Source organism: Oikopleura dioica, chromosome XSR (genome assembly GCF_907165135.1).
Source record: "Oikopleura dioica chromosome XSR, OKI2018_I68_1.0, whole genome shotgun sequence".
Classification (NCBI taxonomy): domain Eukaryota; kingdom Metazoa; phylum Chordata; class Appendicularia; order Copelata; family Oikopleuridae; genus Oikopleura; species Oikopleura dioica.
This window is the reverse complement of record NC_137294.1, coordinates 5956897-5972430: the sequence shown is the minus strand read 5'-3', so window position 1 is coordinate 5972430 and position 15534 is coordinate 5956897. Positions and strand designations below refer to the sequence as shown.

The 15534-nt window shown below is 40.8% G+C and overlaps 4 protein-coding genes across 6 annotated transcripts; 2 read left to right on the top strand and 2 right to left on the bottom strand.

Moving 5' to 3' along the window:
- Positions 1–55: 55 nt before the first annotated feature.
- On the top strand, positions 56–1454 carry LOC145708249 (uncharacterized). Its single transcript, XM_081785906.1, has 3 exons — positions 56–371; positions 415–594; positions 760–1454. Exons 1-3 carry the CDS (start codon positions 64–66, stop codon positions 1076–1078), a joined length of 807 nt encoding a protein of 268 aa, XP_081642032.1. The 5' UTR covers positions 56–63; the 3' UTR covers positions 1079–1454.
- Positions 1455–2141: 687 nt separating this feature from the next.
- Positions 2142–8755, bottom strand: LOC145707535 (uncharacterized). 3 transcript variants are annotated; one of them, XM_081785075.1, is made up of 14 exons: positions 8512–8755; positions 8340–8465; positions 8071–8201; positions 7892–7989; positions 7667–7831; positions 7327–7424; positions 7083–7288; positions 6878–7020; positions 6775–6833; positions 6513–6735; positions 6280–6470; positions 6108–6236; positions 5807–6064; positions 5498–5762 (listed from the first exon to the last, which is right to left on the bottom strand). In XM_081785075.1, the coding sequence occupies exons 1-14, from the start codon at positions 8650–8652 to the stop codon at positions 5583–5585; spliced, it is 2148 nt and encodes a 715-aa protein (XP_081641201.1). In that variant the 5' UTR covers positions 8653–8755; the 3' UTR covers positions 5498–5582. The 3 variants fall into 3 exon arrangements, 2 of the variants coding, with proteins under 2 accessions (XP_081641202.1, XP_081641201.1); XR_014134758.1 differs by lacking the exons at positions 5498–5762; positions 5807–6064; positions 6108–6236; ... (6 more) ...; positions 7667–7831; positions 7892–7989 and adding exons at positions 2142–2367; positions 2410–2594; positions 2645–2965; ... (5 more) ...; positions 4711–5214; positions 5257–5458; XM_081785076.1 differs by lacking the exons at positions 5498–5762; positions 5807–6064; positions 6108–6236; ... (6 more) ...; positions 7667–7831; positions 7892–7989 and adding exons at positions 3595–3931; positions 3991–4127; positions 4175–4669; positions 4711–5214; positions 5257–5458.
- A 543-nt stretch (positions 8756–9298) lies between these two features.
- Positions 9299–11234, bottom strand: LOC145708538 (ras-related protein Rab-23-like). The gene is made up of 5 exons (XM_081786221.1): positions 11057–11234; positions 10529–10716; positions 9820–10160; positions 9579–9690; positions 9299–9462 (listed from the first exon to the last, which is right to left on the bottom strand). Exons 1-3 carry the CDS (start codon positions 11135–11137, stop codon positions 10070–10072), a joined length of 360 nt encoding a protein of 119 aa, XP_081642347.1. The 5' UTR covers positions 11138–11234; the 3' UTR covers positions 9299–9462; positions 9579–9690; positions 9820–10069.
- A 2133-nt stretch (positions 11235–13367) lies between these two features.
- LOC145710611 (sodium/hydrogen exchanger 3-like) lies at positions 13368–14689 on the top strand. The gene is made up of 6 exons (XM_081788398.1): positions 13368–13437; positions 13499–13717; positions 13766–13947; positions 14035–14131; positions 14178–14436; positions 14478–14689. The coding sequence occupies exons 1-6, from the start codon at positions 13387–13389 to the stop codon at positions 14633–14635; spliced, it is 966 nt and encodes a 321-aa protein (XP_081644524.1). The 5' UTR covers positions 13368–13386; the 3' UTR covers positions 14636–14689.
- The last annotated feature ends 845 nt before the right edge of the window (positions 14690–15534 follow it).

Sequence of the window (15534 nt, the reverse complement as noted above, 5' to 3'; positions counted from 1 at the left end):
TTTTCTTTTTTTTCGTTTTCAACAAATCTTGAACCCATGGTAGAGAACCTTTCGCCTGATTCGATGTTTTGTTCCAGCTCGCCAGAAATGAACAGCTTTGGCTTTTACTCCACCTTTTCGGACTCCGCTATTTCAACGCTTTCCATGCAGTCAAATGGTTCCACAAGCCCATTGTCGGCTACTAGCAACCAGTACATCACTCCTTCCCAATCAGTCACCCAGCCCCAACCCAAAGATGTCGTTTCATTCGAAAACTATAAGAATACCCCCGACACCAATGAGAACAAACAGCAACACCCAAGCGCTCAGCTTAAGATCCAAAACAACAGAAAGTTGAAAAAACATTCTCGTCCTGGCCGTAAAGCAAAAAGGTACAAATAAAATCTGGCTTTATATGCTGATATCAATTTGGAGGGCCGACTCAGAATTGTCTGAGATTGAACTTGCGAAACGCGAATTGCGCCGAGAGCGAAATAAAGAAGCAGCCAGACGCTGCAGACAACGAAGACTTGACAAGACGCGCACTCTGGAAGACGAGGTGAACGTTTTGCAGCACGAGAACCACGATCTTGAGTACGAAAATTACAGACTCAGGTGAGTGTTGCCAAATAGGCTTTGTGATTTTGACGGATTCCGAGATTTTAAGTGAGCTAGGATAATCCCGCGCCACAGCTTAATTGAAAGTAGCGCTTGTTGTAACAAATCCAGACGGAAAGTGTTACAAAAATAAAGCGACAGAAAATAATCAGTCGCATTTAGACAGCAGCTCGACCATTTGCGCTACCAAGTGGAGCACTTTTGTCATTCGCAAGGGATTCAACTGCCGCAGCTGGCGCCCAACTCAGCTTCGCTCGTCCAGATGAACTACTACGACGAGAACTCGACGTTTCCGGCCTTGCCCGTCAGCGGACCACACCCGCCGCTCTCAAAGCAATTCAATAATTGCCAATCGTCGAATTATCACAACTACAAGAACGAAGTCCACTACCAAGGACGGATCGTATCGCAAACCGCCTCAGGCGTGCGCAAAGAAGTCTCATTAGAGAATAAGGAACAGACAATCTTCATGAGCTTATGAAGAGCAACGGCAGTTCATGCCAGTGCCCATTGTGAAGCACTTGACTTCTCGATCTTCTAACCCTAAGACTAAAGAAACTCGCTCGTAGACAATTCTATGAGCTAGTTATTCTTCTGACCCTATTTTAATATTACTGCAGCCTCCACTTTCTCGTAGTCGAGGAGCTTTTCCTCCTACTCAGTTAATTTAAGATCTGCGAAATTAAGTGAGCCATTTTCTTCCCCGGGCATTGCTGCCCCGCTAAATTAACCCGTTCAGATATTTTTTATCTTCGTGTCTTTTACATTTTGGACATTTTGTCCTGCTTTCTCTTTGATGTCTCCGCCTTTTTCTGATACAAAATTTGAGAAACCAAATAAATGGCATTTTGCATTCATTCACTTTATTTATTGAATTTGCTCGTTTGATCCATTCAATACCGACAGGGTTACGAGCGGGTCCAATACTTTGCCAGGTTAACATTTTCGCTCGGCGTGAACAATGAGGACAAGAATTAATCCAAAGAACACTAGTCACGGAAGTATGCAATTAGTCTGGGTACAGACCCAGACTTCGAGTAAGAATTGCTAGTCTGGGTCCAGGGGCCAGAATTGGTTATATTTCCGTAGTCTGGGTCTCGGGACCAGAGAAGCTCTTTTCACTCGTAGTCTGGGTCCAGGGCCGTAAATAGCCTTTCAGATGGTAGTTTGTACTAGGATTTCGGCACAGTGCTCACATTATAGCCTTCTTTTGACTCACGCGATCATCAGCCCTGGATCGGGTGGACACAGTTCATGATCTGTGTGAACCCGGTTCCCAAAATTTTCCAAAGTAAGAAATTACGGGTCAATATGCGCTCCGCGCCTGATTTCGAAGAGAAACTCAAGTTAAAACTTTCTTTTTTTTAAAAGTTAAACTTTCTATGCAACCGCGCCTTCAGTCAATTCGAGTCACTTTTCTGACCGAAATTATGAACCATTCTCCCGAAATTTTGAACCGGGTTGATAAAGTTTGTGAAACTAGGCGCCAGCCAGCCCCTGGACCCAGACTACGGGTTAAAAGATCTTCTCTGGGCCAGAGACCCAGACTACGAAAATATAACCAAGTCTGGGCCCTGGACCCAGACTAGCAATTGTAGCTCGAAGTCTGGGTCTGTACCCAGACTAATTGCAAACCTCCCTAGTCACCAGCCGCAAATTTATTTGTTGATTAAAGGAATTCATATACTATACTGTAATTATTACAAACATGTTACTTTCGGGCACTGCGTCGTAGAATAGAAAGTTTACGATCTTTTTCGTGCAATTGATCTAAAACAAGCTTTCAAGAATATACAGTACTCGCAGGCCGACCTTTTAAAACTTCCAGCTCCTCATTCATTTGGTTGATCATTTCTAGCTGAATTGTTAGTTTATCTTCATAGTCGGATGTACTCCGGCCAGTTTCTAACTTTGCTAGCTGAGTGACGAGGTCATCATTGTAGTATCGAAGCTCAAGGCATTCAGATTTTAGTTTTTCGAACTCTTCGGCAGAGACTCTTGTAATGCATTTAAAGGGTAAAGCATATGGATTTTATCGAAAAGATACCTTGAGGAGATCGTTCCTTCGAGTTGATCCTTTAGTTCTTCGATTTCGAGCTCTGACTTCGACAGGTTTCTTCGAAGGAAATGGTTCTCGTCGTTTAATGCAGCCAAAGAGTCGGCAAGTGTGTCAGGCTTTTATGGATAGGCATTGTCTTTGTCTGCCGTTTTTTAAAACTAAATTTTTTGTGCGAACCCAGAACGGAGAGCTCCCACGAGACCCGTGGAATAAGTTTGATCGAACTTCTTCTGCGTCCTCGTACTCTCGAATTCTGGCGCGCAATTCTTCCAATTCTTTCCTCAGTTTTTCTTCGTCGTTATTTTTTGACTTATGAATATTTTCATGAAAAATTTAAAAAATCAAAAACCTCGACAATCTCTGTCAAATCATCTAATTGTCTTTGGATTGATTCAACACTTGAGGGTTGGGCTAGCTGCTCTTCCATAAGTTTGCTGCACTCTTCCTTGATTTCAGATAAGTTGTAAACTTCTTTAATTTACTAAACCTTTAGATCAAGATTTTCTTGCTCGAGTCTATCATTATCATCTCGTACTTCTTTGATTTGCACCATTAGTTTGGACAATTGCTCTCGAATTTCATCCTCCGATGTATTTTTTATTCTTAATTCAGATTCAATACTCCTCTACCATTTACGAAAATTTGGGTTTACTGATAATTTTGAACACTGTTCCTAAGACTGATATCCGCTAGTTTGGCTTCTAAGGCTTCAAACTCGGCCGTTCTCACTTCAAGATGCTGTCTCAACTCTCGAATAGTGTCGTCCTTGATTCTCAACTGCATCGCGACATTCGGAGTCGAAACTGCAAAGTCCTCCTCAGCATCAGATGAAAACGAGGACAAGTCTATAAACTCATTTAGACACACGAAATAACCAGCTCAACTTCCTACTGACCACTTTCAACTGCGAAATCATAGAAGACATTCGTCAATGCATAAAAGATTGTTGCAGCAATTTATTCATTTTCGATGTTTTCATCGTAAAAGTTGTCAGTGTGATGTTGTACATGGTGTTGAGGAGAAACTCTACCCGATTCAGGCACGCCGTTGTTAGCCAGCATTTGGGACCACTGTCTGTCGTTTTTGCCGGATTTCATTTTCTTTATTGCGTCCGCCTTTCTGTCCACCTCGTTTTTCATTTCTTCTAAGTCTTCTTCCAAGACTTTAACCTTGGAAGATAATGCTGTATTTTTGGAGAGAATATCTTGTAGGCTCTGATCCTTGTTGTTGATAGTTTCGTTGGCGACTTTTAAATCGTTCTCCAAAGATTCTTTCCTGAAAACATAATGTTTTATCACGGTATAGACGAGTACTTATGATTGAATAGCACGTACTTTTGGAGCTCTTTGCTTAGTTTAACAATTTCCTCAAGTTTTGCTCTGTAAATGCATGTCAGTTTAGTGTATTTTGCTGATAAGTCTTCTGGTGAGCTGCTGATAGAAGATCCACTTGAAGATAAAGTGTGTGAGTCCTAAGAGAGTGTTTGCTTCAGAGAAGTTTACATGGATTTAATCATACCTTGAAACTGTAAATTTCATCGCGCATTTTGTTGATTTCAGTTTCTGCTGCGGCAAGAGTGTCATTGAGCCGACTCACTTCTTCAAGCACTGTCGAGTTCTGTACTTCGAGTCTCGACACATTTGCTCTTGCAGTTTCTATCTCCTTTCGCAGCGTTTGTTCACTGGTTTCAGACGCCACAAGCTCCGAATACAATCGCTTGTTGCTTTCCTTGAGTTCTTCTATCGCCTGAGCGGATTCGGACGACACATTTTTGCCTTGATCTTCCTCTTGTTTTTCTAATTCGGAGATTTTCTCTTTCAATTCTTCGATTTCTGCAGCATATTTATCGCTGTTCTTTACAGCAGATAAAACGATTTGGGCTTTTTGCTTTTCAACATGGTTAAGTTTCTGTTGTAATTCAGCGACAGCCTTGTCAGTTTCATTCGCCGGGGAAAGTTTTAGCTGCTCGATTTGATATTTGGCCTCATCGAGCTGTTGACTTTTGTTGAAAAGCTAAAAATGAGTAAGTTTTTAATCATTTTTTTTTCTTTTACCTCGATGGACAGATCATCAACTTTGCGCAAAGCTTCTGCGAGGTCCTTTTCATACTGATCCTCTCGTACATTTGCAGAGCTATTCGAGTTTTCATCGGTAGATGTTCGTCTCTTCTCCATTTGAAGAATCTCGAGCTTTGCTTCCAAGGACTTGATGGTTGCTTCATTGTGCACTTTCGCGATTCGCAAGTCTTCATGGTCGTCATTTGAGCTTTCTTCGTCTTTACTTGCTTGTGCCGCAAGTTCTTTCAGCGCGGTTTCATGAGCGTTTTTCAGCTCGTTTAACTGGTTGTTCAGTGTGGCAATGGTTTCCGTGTAGTCCAAGTCTTTCGACTCCAACTCAATATATCGTTTCTGGAGCGAAGTGTATCGCTCATTGAGTTCTTCGTCGGAAGCGCATTCTAATGTCGCTACTCTTTCTTGAAGATCTTTGATCATTGTCGCACTCTCTTGCTCGCTCTGCGCAGATTCCGCGATTCGCCTATCTTGTTCTTCTAAAACTCCCTGAATGGAAACTGAGTCAAAAAATAACATGACCCGAAGTACCTTGAGTTTCGCGTTGAGTTTTTGCTCCGTTGCTTTGAATTGTTCAAGAGTATCTTTAGATTGTTGATACTTTCTGTTCAAGATTCGGAACTCGTCATGCATCGTTTCAGATCTCTTCTTCTCCATTTGGTACTTCTTTTGAAGTTTTTCAAGCTTCTCCTCTGTCGATTTGCTTGCATTGGAGCCTTCAGAACTATCGTTTCTATAATTGCATGTTTATTTCAGTGTTCGGAACTTCAAGTAAAGATTTGCGCAAGAAAAACATTTTGCGTGAGAAATAAAATTTTGGCGGAGAAATGTCAAAAATGGGTCATTTTGCGTGATTCCTATTTCTTGTTATTTTTCTTCTTTTTGGGAGCTTGCTTGGCTTTGGCAGCTTCTGGCGCTTTGGGGCTTTCTTGGGCAGCGGGGCTCGTCAGTTTCGTTTCAAGTTGCTCTTGAAGCTCAATCACTAGGTTCTGGAGACGCTCGTTCTCCTGCTTCATATTCCCAGTAACCTTGATCAACTAAAAGGAAAATCAATTCGAAGGCTAAATGAAAATTCAAATACTTTCTCAGATTTTTCAATAATCTCGTCTTTTTCTTTTTGGCAATAATTCAGGGCTTCATTCATTTGTGTCATTTGCTTGATGAGTTTTTGGTTCATTTCGTGCACCTTAGCTGACATAGCGGAGTTCTCTTCGGTCTTTTTCTCAACATCTGGTGAGGAAGTGGAACTGTCGACTCGCTTTTTCAGTCCACGAACGGTCTCTTCCAGTTCCATTTTTTCTGTGTCGATCTTGAGGAAACTTGCTTGGAACTTCTCGATCTGAATGTATTTTTAAGAACAGGCATACTAATTCTTTCGAAACCTGATTCTGTTGAAGTCTATTTTCATCTGTAAGCCTCTTAATCAAGGATCGAGCCTTCTCAAGATCTCGATCGAGTTCTGCATTTCTGAGCTCCATTTTCATCTGAGCAGCTTGAGCTTCTGGCGATCCCTAATAGAAATCTACTGATTTTTGTAAAGGTTAATTATAAAACCTCGACTACAATTTTTTCTACTGGCTCGGCTGGCTTGTTTTCGATTAGATCCTGGTTGATTTTGATCAGACGATTCAATTTTTCAGAAAGGACTTTGTTTTCTTCGCCCTTTTGCTTGGAATCTATTTCGTATTGATTGAGTAACTGCTTCATAGTTTCTGTTTGTCGTTTGAAAGATGTGTTCAGTTTATCTTAAACAAAATTACAAATAGTTTAATAAGTAGACAACTCACCTTTAGCCTCGTTCTGCTTCTTAACGTTATCGAGTTCGGCATCTAAACGTTTCATCTGGTTCCTGTACTGCTCAAGCAGACCATCAGTCTCTTCATTCCGAGCTTCGAGGATCTTTTTGTAATTTTCCGTGGCGACTCGCTGATTCTGCTCCGCTGCTCTGAGCTCCACAAATGCTTTCACTTGATCATGCAGCTTTACTTTTTCGTTTTGAAGAGCAGTAATCTACATTTTACATAACTCAGAGCGTAGAAATACTGTTACCTCTTCTTTGAGCTTCAGTCGTGTTTCGTCAGAAAGTCGCATAGCTTCATTTAAGCTATCTTAAAAATTCGCTTATTTTTACGTTTTTTTCGAATTCTGTTACCAATGTATCGTTTTTGCGCTCCTATTGCGACTTTATATTTTTGCGATTGCTCTTCGAATGCGCCTCGCTCTGCATCAAGAGAATCAACCTTTGCTGCAAGATCAGAGGTTCCGTCGCCGCTTTTCTGCTTTTCTAAGCTAGCTTTGATGATTTATGAATATGTTTTTTTTTCGTACAAAGATATGAATTATTTATAAATTTTCCTATGGTCTCGTTTTTCTTCTCAATGAGCATCTTACAGATCTTGTTTTCTTTTTCCAACGACTGGATGCGCTCTTGCAAAAATGTCTGATTTGTGTTCTGATCGGACATATTTGAGATGAGCTCTTGGACGTCAGACAAATCTGACATAAGTTCTTTGTTGTGCTCTCTTAGCTTATCGTTTTCCTCCAATGCATTTTTCATCGCGTCCTGAAATTGTTAAGATTTTCTTTAGGGGCAGCAGAAACCTTGAAGTCTTTTTCTTTTCCGTTGAAATCCGCTTTCATTTGGTCGATCTCAACTTGCGAAGCCATTTTCAGCGTGTCAAGGTCTTTCTTCGCTTCGTCTAAAACTCAAAGCTTACTGGCCAATTTGAAGAATCGTTTATGATTGCAGAATGTATCAGTATCAGAGCGAAACGAGTTGACTTGCGAATGTGGCAGTGAACATTGACAGCAGTTTTATGAGATAGACACATTTTCCAAACGCTCCACCTACAAATTGTTAGTGACTGGAGAGGGGTTAAATCGCACTCATTCGAGTTATGGAATGAAATCGAAACAACCAAGCTATCATCGAAACACTTACTATTTTTCAGCTCGACCGCAGAAAGCTTAACATTCAAACTTGCTAATTCGTGCTTCAACTGCCGAAGTTCACGAACTGTTCCCTCTTTCTCCTTCAACTCGTGAGCAAGTTGTTGCTTCACCGTCACCAGGTGTTCTTCAAGCGCCGCGTTTTTCAAAATTTCCTTTTTCATATGGATAGATCCTGCCATAAAGCAAAGGAAGGAAAAATCTAATCCACCTTCCTGATCTAGTGAAGTCTGAAGCATTTCATTCTGGAAGATTAAGGCGTTTTCCTTCTTCAGTCGATCCATTTTTGCAGCTTCAAATGCCACATCTGGTCGTCTAGTTTTGCAACGTTTTTTATACACGCATTTTTTGACATTTCTCCCCCATTTCAAAACATTCTCAGAAAAATAGACTTACGGATCATAATCAATGAAGATCTCTGGCGAAGGTGGAGGAGGGGGAGTAGATGGCGCAGCTTGCACTATTCTTTCTGTAACAACCTCGATGGTTTCCGATTGTTCGATTTCCTCGGTAAATGAAGTTTCGAGCTGGAGAAAATGTTTGAGAGAGAGAATAAGAAAATATTCATATAACTTTATCATTCTTGATATCGATAAGATGTATAATTATGTCTAATTGAAGCCCATTTGTAGTTCCGAGCAAGAAAAAATGATATCGAAAAGTACCTTTGATCCGACTTTGACGACTTCTCCTTTCAACTGATCGAATTTGTCCTTTATGATTTCTTGATCCGCAACCTGCATTCTCAGGATCTTCATCTCCTCATCTTTCGCGCAAATAATGTCTTGCAGCTGGAAGGTACAAATAAACGACTCTTCAGAATCCTAGTCAAGTTACCTGTACAATCGTATTTGAGAGTTGGTTGTTTTCTTTTTCCAATTCTTGGCATTCAAATTTTCTCTCTCTGTAAGTATTGAGCCTGACCGTTCGGACATTTCCGGTCACCGTCTTCGCTGAGCCAGTCTTTTCGAGCGGCATTTTCGAGCTCTCTTCAATTCACGAAAAAAATGATAAAGACTCAAGTGCAAGAAGAGCAAATGACCACTACTGATGAGAAAAGGGTGACTTGCGCAAAAGGGGCCGTGCGTGCTTGCTTTATCAAGGAAACATATGACGAGACCGAGCCCAGGAGGTTCAAAGATTTACACTGGCTAAGGTGGCAACTGACGCGATTTTTGCGCTGTCTTCAAATGTAATCTGGCTTTTCACATGGCGGGAATTTTCTAATTCATATATTTACTGTTGCATCGAGAGCATATAAAAATATATACTAAATCTTTTATAACGATCAGTGTAGTATGTAACAGATAACTAAGACATTGGCTGCAAACTCCAGCTGAGAAGGTAGCTTCTCAGGCGTCTTCTTTTGGCCAGCACAGGCAGAAAAAGACACCAAGGATATAGCTTTGAATATATCGTCTTGTTGGCATTAAAATTTATCCTGCTCAAAGTGGAGAGATTCTTTCCCTCGCAATTTCCCTGGAATGAATCTATCAATGTAAAACATTGCCCGTGTCAAATCATAACTGATAAAGCTATTTACTAAAAACTTTTATTGCAATACGCCTCTGCTTAAACTCAAAACACATTGATGCTTTAAAATTTCTAAGTTTATTCGGTGAAAATGTCATTTTTCATTATTGAAGCGATTGTTGGCAGTATAGTAGGGTTAATTGATCGTGAGCGATTAGCGAAAGCAGCTGAAGCAACTCCAGAATGTTCTTTTCTTCCTAGGTCGGTCGTCGTCTTCCGTTTTTAAGTCGCGAAAGTCGGAAATCTTTTTCGATGCTGAAAATTGATTTTTAGAGCGTCTAAATATCACCAGAAGCGCTTCAGCTTAGGGGTAAATAATTTCAACCTTTAGAGAGGAAGAAACATGAATAAGAAAAAGATTATCTATTTACCAAGAATGTGCTCGAGGTTGGCGCGGGATAACCTTTTGAAAACCTCTGTGACGCCTTGATCTTTGAGAACACTTGTCGTTTGGAAGGGAAGACGCAGTCGCGCCGCCGCGTTCTTTTTCTAGCCTCACCACAGCGCTCTCATAAGCCCTGTTGCTTTGGAGCTTATCGATGGCATAAGGCTATTATAAGATGAATATGCACAAGAAGAGTATAAGTGATTTGAAATAGTGGTGAAGCCAACCTGACCCGCTGTTTTGGGAACTTGCTGCTCATCGAGGTCAACTTTGTTATGTACGAGCACTTGAATAGGGATATTTTCGTTTCTCAGCCGGAGCTAGATCTACACGGCTTCCTCCTTAAGTCCTTGGCTTAACCCTTTCACGTAGCTGGTCGGACATCAACCGGTAACATGACTTGACTGAGTATTTAGAAAAGGGTCCCCTTACGTGCCCCAGTATGTCAATCAAGCGAGGTAAAAAACAAAACTGAAATTATCCCCCGTCCATAGGTATTTCTCCGCATTCGTTTGTCACGCGCTTCTTCCAGTCTTCTACATTTGCGAAACTCTCCGGATCCGACGCACTGAAATCATTTGTAAGTGTCTGCTTTTCAAGTGCTAGAACTAGCACCTGCGAAGTCTAAAGGCGTACTACAGTTCTTACGAGAAAAAGAGAAAAAATAGAAAATCAATCAAAGCGCGCAAGTGTGCTCAGAGCTCACTTCCGGAGACCTCTGATCTGTCATGATCCTTTTATTAAGCTCACTTGACAATCGAGCGTTTAAGGTGTTCTACTCGAAAGAAAAATGTCCCCTGTCGTTCCTGAGTCATGCAGAGAAGGACGTTTTTTAATCCAGACATCAGCTGTAGCCAGATAAATGGGTTCTTTGATAAGGAGCTGAAATTTCAGCCCGTCGCGCATTTCGCTTGTCACTTTATCGCTAACGCTCACCTGTAGACAATAACGGCTCCGTGAGCGCCTCTATAATAGGCCCGCGTGACTGAGTGGAACTCTTCTTGTCCGGCGGTGTCCCAAAGCATCAGATTGATAGAAATGCCGGCCAAAGAAAGGCTCCGCTGGAGGAAATCGACTCCAATGGTCTTCTTGTATTCTTGCGTAAAGAGGCCAGTCGCAAATCTCTGAACATTTTTATCACTCGTTTGGCCTTGCTTGACCTCTTAGCGATATTCTTAAAAAGCAAAGGGAGCGTGACAGTATCCCTCTCTCCGGGCTCGATTAATTTCGTTTGGCTGAATTGGAGCGTTTCGCAAAAGCCAAAAGAATTTCAAGTTTTAGCTTCTAATCGCGTCAATCCCTTAACACGTGCTGAATTCATTTGAATTTAGTTTCCTCTTATCAGCTTCGAAACTCAGACTTCGGGTCGAAAAAAAAGAGTCTATTAACTTCTGTTATCTCCTTTAATGTAAAAAATAAATCTTAAAAGAGGGAAGTGGAGAATGAATTTCGAAGAATAAAAACCTGAATAAGCGAAGATTTTCCGACGCCTCCATTTCCAACGACGACTATTTTGAGCGCCACTTCATCGTCCGATATACTCATCTACCTCTCTGCCACTTTTCTTCAGGAACTCTCTCTCTGAGCTTTCTCTCGACTTAAAAAAGGGTTCAATGGTGGTTATATAAAATAAAGTAATAGAATTGGCTTGAAGAGGTCGGCGCACGTTCGTTGAGCGAGAGTGAGCGCCACCGCCGCGCAGCCCAAAATGTCGCAAATGCTAAACCCCGCTTAGAATTATGCGAATAGCGTCTTTCGAAGCGCTTCAAGAAAATAATTTCGACTTGCTTCTACTTGTATGGTTTTGTTTACTCTACTTCGAACAGCTCGAGACGCCAAAACAAAAACAATGCATTTCGGGCTCCTACCGTAAATTATACCTTTCACTTTCAAGCGGCATTACATCATTTACACAAGAACAGCGTATATAACATTCTGTTTATATACTCTCTTAAGATTTAATAAAATCAGACTTACTTTTTTTGATTCTTTCGTCGCTAAAAGTTTGAATTGGGTTCAATTTGTTCTTCCGCTCAATCATCAAAAATATTCTAATACTTTTAATTATCACCATTAATTTTCCAATTTTATCGCCAGCCGCAATGTTCGAATAATCAAATTGGAAAGCCGTTCATCTATTTTGAGAACTTGGATTGAATAGAAGAGGAAAAGAAGAGAAAAGAAGTAACAATTTCTCTTTAGTATTTTATTACTAAAGAACTTTTTGCTGATGAATTCGATGCAAAGAAAAGCTGGAGGATCAGCAAGTAGACTTGAGCATGTATCGTATCCTTTGCTAAGATTCTAAGCGTTTTAACTATTTTTGAATTCTCTCAAACAGACTTACTTCTGGCCGATTAGATCATTGAAGCACTTTTTTCTCACCGACGGAAGAGACAGAGAGAAGACAGCTCGAGAATAGGAAGAAACCTTCCTTGCGTCTGTAAGTTTGATATCGAAATTTCCAAAAATTGTTTCTTGGCAAAAAAATAATCATGATTTGGGACTTGGTAACTAAAATAGTCGTAAATTAGTACGAAAAGAGGTGTGATGATCCCACGGTTGATTCCCTGATGCGTGATTTTCTTAATTTTTGAAAAGTCCGACAATGGTTGAAGCCATTTCGGGCCCACTCAAGCGAGCGATATATCGGCTTTGCTGGTTCCGATTTCAACCGGAAAGTATTTAAGTTGCTCGCCGAAGTAACCAAGAGAGTGGAGACGAAAATGAGCTACAGGTACTTTTCTACTGCTTATCAGTACGTAAAATAATAAAACGTAAACAAACAGAAGCCAGATCAAAATTTTGAATACTGAAAAAGGTGGCAGCGTAACATCGTAAGCGTATATTGTCATTATCGCGGTGGTGTCTTAAGTTTAGAGTACTAAAGCTAATCTTGTGATGGATCAGACATGGATTTCACGGCTCTGACTCCGTAAAAACTGCCTTCGACTGCCCTCCTTTCTTTTTGACGTGCACAGTGATTTTGGCATTTCGCCGCGATTTTCATATTCAAAATTACGAAATAGAGAAAGTAGCTGTTTAGAGGCTACAGAAGCGAAGAAGACATGGGACTTGTTGACCAAATCACCAAAAACAGAGAGCTCAGAGCAATCAATTCGACACTGATACCCCTCGTTCAACTAAAATGGGAGGATGTGGAAGATCCGCTATTAGGAAAATGGGAAAACTAACGCACTCTTAAGAATAGCATTTAAGTATCCAGATAAGGAAGGTACCCTTATGAAAGTCTGCATCTGTATAACAGTAGCATTACTGGCCAAAATATCATTCCACTACGCTCACAACTACGCTCGACGAATACCTGAATGTTGCCTTCTTATATGCCTCGTAGCATCGACAACCCTTAGTAAAGACTTATTGCCGGAGAGTTGTTCTACTGCGTGCATGAGGTTCATCTGGCGGAACATCTCTTCACCACGCAACGCTTTTTCACGTTTCTTCTCCCTCCCATTATGCTCGATGCCGGATTCTTCATGCCGAAAAAAGCTTTCTTCCAGAATATAGGAACGATTTTAACATACGCAGTTGTTGGCACATTGTTTAATGCGTTCGCGATTGGGTTGACCATTTACGGCTGCTACTTGTTGGGACTATTTCCGGATATTGATGAAGGAGCGTCAAAGCCACTTGGTATTTTAGGAAACGGTCTCCGAAAACATTTAGTTGAAAAGAGCTTTTCTGTGGAGTTTATTTTCAGGGGAAAGATTAGTTAAAAAGGAAGATTAATTTTCTGAGCCGTTTGAAAAGAGTGCCTTTTGTTTGGATCAATAATGTCTGCAGTCGACCCAGTCACAGTTATTGCCGTTTTCGAAGAAGTTAAGGTAACTAACTACCGTATTATACGGTCCGTATATATGTTTTCTCTGTTCTCTACTTTTTAAGGTGAACATGGTGCTGTATATTTCTGTCTTCGGCGAGTCGATTTTAAACGATGGTGTCGCAGTTGTCCTCTATCAAGTCTTCGAGAGCTTTCTTGAAATCGGAGATGCCGCGATAACTTTCGTTAACTTATGGAGAGCTGTGATAAAGTTCTCCATTGTCGCTGGAGGTGGCACTCTGATGGGTTGTGTTTTCGGATACTTGGGCTCATTCGTCTTCAAGGTGATCTAACGTTTCTTAAAAAGCAAGACAATAAAGTTCTGAATACAGGCCACGAAAAAATTTCGAATGCTTGAGCCGATGTTCATCTTCATCAATTGTTACACGGCGTATCTTATTGCCGAGTTACTTGACTTGAGCGCTATTCTGAGCATAATCTTCTGCGCCTTTGTAATGATGGATCGCTCAGAAGGCGAAATGTCCGCCGAATCGCATGTCGTCGTTAAATACAGGTTCGTCAATGTCTGTGGTCAATTGCGAATAACGCACTCTGATCAGCGCGTAATAAATTATTGATAATTGTTTTATTTCGTCTTTAGTCTCAAGATGATGGCGAACACTGCGGAAATTATAATCTTCATCATGCTTGGCCTTACGAGTGTCCAGGAGTTTATGACCGACTTTGCGCACAATTGGGTAAGATAAAAGTCAATTTCGGAGACAACAAGGAAACGTTTTTAAGAATACGGGACTGTTTGTCGTGACGATTATCGCAGTCACAGTGTACCGCTTTATGTCAGTCTATGGACTGACATGGATTCTCAATCAATTTCGGATCAAGCCAATTCCGTACAACGATCAGTTTGTGATGTCGCTTTCTGGTCTGCGCGGTGGCATTGCTTTCTCGTTGACGAAAGTTGTTCCACCTCACCTCCTGCCTCATATCCATCAAATGCTTACCACGTGTATAGCTATAATCTTTTTTACTTCCTTTGTTCAAGGTAACTGAAAAACTTCGATAACTGTCCTGAGTTCAATTCAGGTGGATCAATCGGCCCTCTAGTCGAATATCTGAAAATTAAAGGCGACGATCACTTTGAGCAGCCCCATCTTCTTGAAGACGACGAGAAAAGAGAAGAAGAGAAGGAAGAAAACGAGGAGTCTGAAATAAGTGAAGGTCTTATTGCGAAAAACTTATGATTTTTCTTCTCGAATTCGTTTACTGCACAGAAAGAATAATTAAGATGAATATATAAGAATAGATTCTCGACTCTTGTGTTTCTTTACTTTATTGATAGGTTTGATCAAGAAGCATTTGCCGTGCTGTTTGCCAGCACATAAGGAAGAATCACGCTTTCAAGTGAGTACGGTAGCACTCCAAAGACCAGAATAGCAAAAGAACTAAAAGAACATTGCTTTAAAATGCAAAGTTTTATCGTACCTAGCCCCCAGAAGATCACTGTGAGTTCATGCTCATCGTGATACGCGGCGCTTTCGATGTTACCCGAGCCAACTCCACTCTGTTTTTCTGCAGTATTCACCTAAGGAGCAACTCGATTGTGTGTCAATTCAAATAATTGCACCTCTTTTAGCATTTTGAAGCGTTCTTTTGGAGTGAAGTCAAATATACTCTTTCTTCTTTGTAAAGGCATGTTCTTTTAGGTTGAAAGCAGTTCCTTTGGCACAGCATTTCGATAACATAAAAGTTATTAGCATAAATCATTTGCATTTCATCCTTTACCGGAGTTCCGAGTTTACGTAGAAATGCATCTATGAACAGGTTTTTAATATGAAAAACTTCCGTATTTTACCTTGTTGAGGGACGATTTCAGAAACGACCGTATCTTATCACGCATATTTACGATTGAAGCCGATTAAAGTTTATGTTTAATTCTAATATGAGCCCTTGACCATACTGCGCTTTCTCTTATACTTATTATCTGTCATTGTCATGTTGCAAGTCATTGTCTCTTCTGCTTGATCGCGCTTTTCGAAGCGCGAATATGTCCGAAGACTGGTGACATATTGATCTCCCCCATATAGTTATATATTAATATATGATCGCATTTGGCGTTCGCCCTCTGTTGAATGCATAGGGC

Excerpts from the sequence above, each read along its gene's own strand:
- LOC145707535 (XM_081785075.1), bottom strand. The coding sequence starts at position 8,652 with ATGCCGCTCGAAAAGACTGGCTCAGCGAAGACGGTGACCGGAAATGTC. Across the intron at positions 6,736-6,774 it reads GACTGAAGCTCAAAGAAGAG|ATTACTGCTCTTCAAAACGA; the intron begins GTAACAGTATTT and ends TGTAAAATGTAG. Across the intron at positions 6,471-6,512 it reads GAAGCAGAACGAGGCTAAAG|ATAAACTGAACACATCTTTC; the intron begins GTGAGTTGTCTA and ends ATTTTGTTTAAG.
- LOC145708249 (XM_081785906.1), top strand. The coding sequence starts at position 64 with ATGTTTTGTTCCAGCTCGCCAGAAATGAACAGCTTTGGCTTTTACTCC. Across the intron at positions 372-414 it reads CCTGGCCGTAAAGCAAAAAG|GGCCGACTCAGAATTGTCTG; the intron begins GTACAAATAAAA and ends ATCAATTTGGAG. Across the intron at positions 595-759 it reads TACGAAAATTACAGACTCAG|ACAGCAGCTCGACCATTTGC; the intron begins GTGAGTGTTGCC and ends AGTCGCATTTAG.
- LOC145710611 (XM_081788398.1), top strand. The coding sequence starts at position 13,387 with ATGTCTGCAGTCGACCCAGTCACAGTTATTGCCGTTTTCGAAGAAGTT. Across the intron at positions 13,718-13,765 it reads TGGGCTCATTCGTCTTCAAG|GCCACGAAAAAATTTCGAAT; the intron begins GTGATCTAACGT and ends TTCTGAATACAG. Across the intron at positions 14,132-14,177 it reads CCGACTTTGCGCACAATTGG|AATACGGGACTGTTTGTCGT; the intron begins GTAAGATAAAAG and ends AACGTTTTTAAG.
- LOC145708538 (XM_081786221.1), bottom strand. The coding sequence starts at position 11,137 with ATGAGTATATCGGACGATGAAGTGGCGCTCAAAATAGTCGTCGTTGGA. Across the intron at positions 10,717-11,056 it reads GAAAATCTTCGCTTATTCAG|AGATTTGCGACTGGCCTCTT; the intron begins GTTTTTATTCTT and ends AAAAATGTTCAG. Across the intron at positions 10,161-10,528 it reads GGAGCCGTTATTGTCTACAG|TGCGTCGGATCCGGAGAGTT; the intron begins GTGAGCGTTAGC and ends AAATGATTTCAG.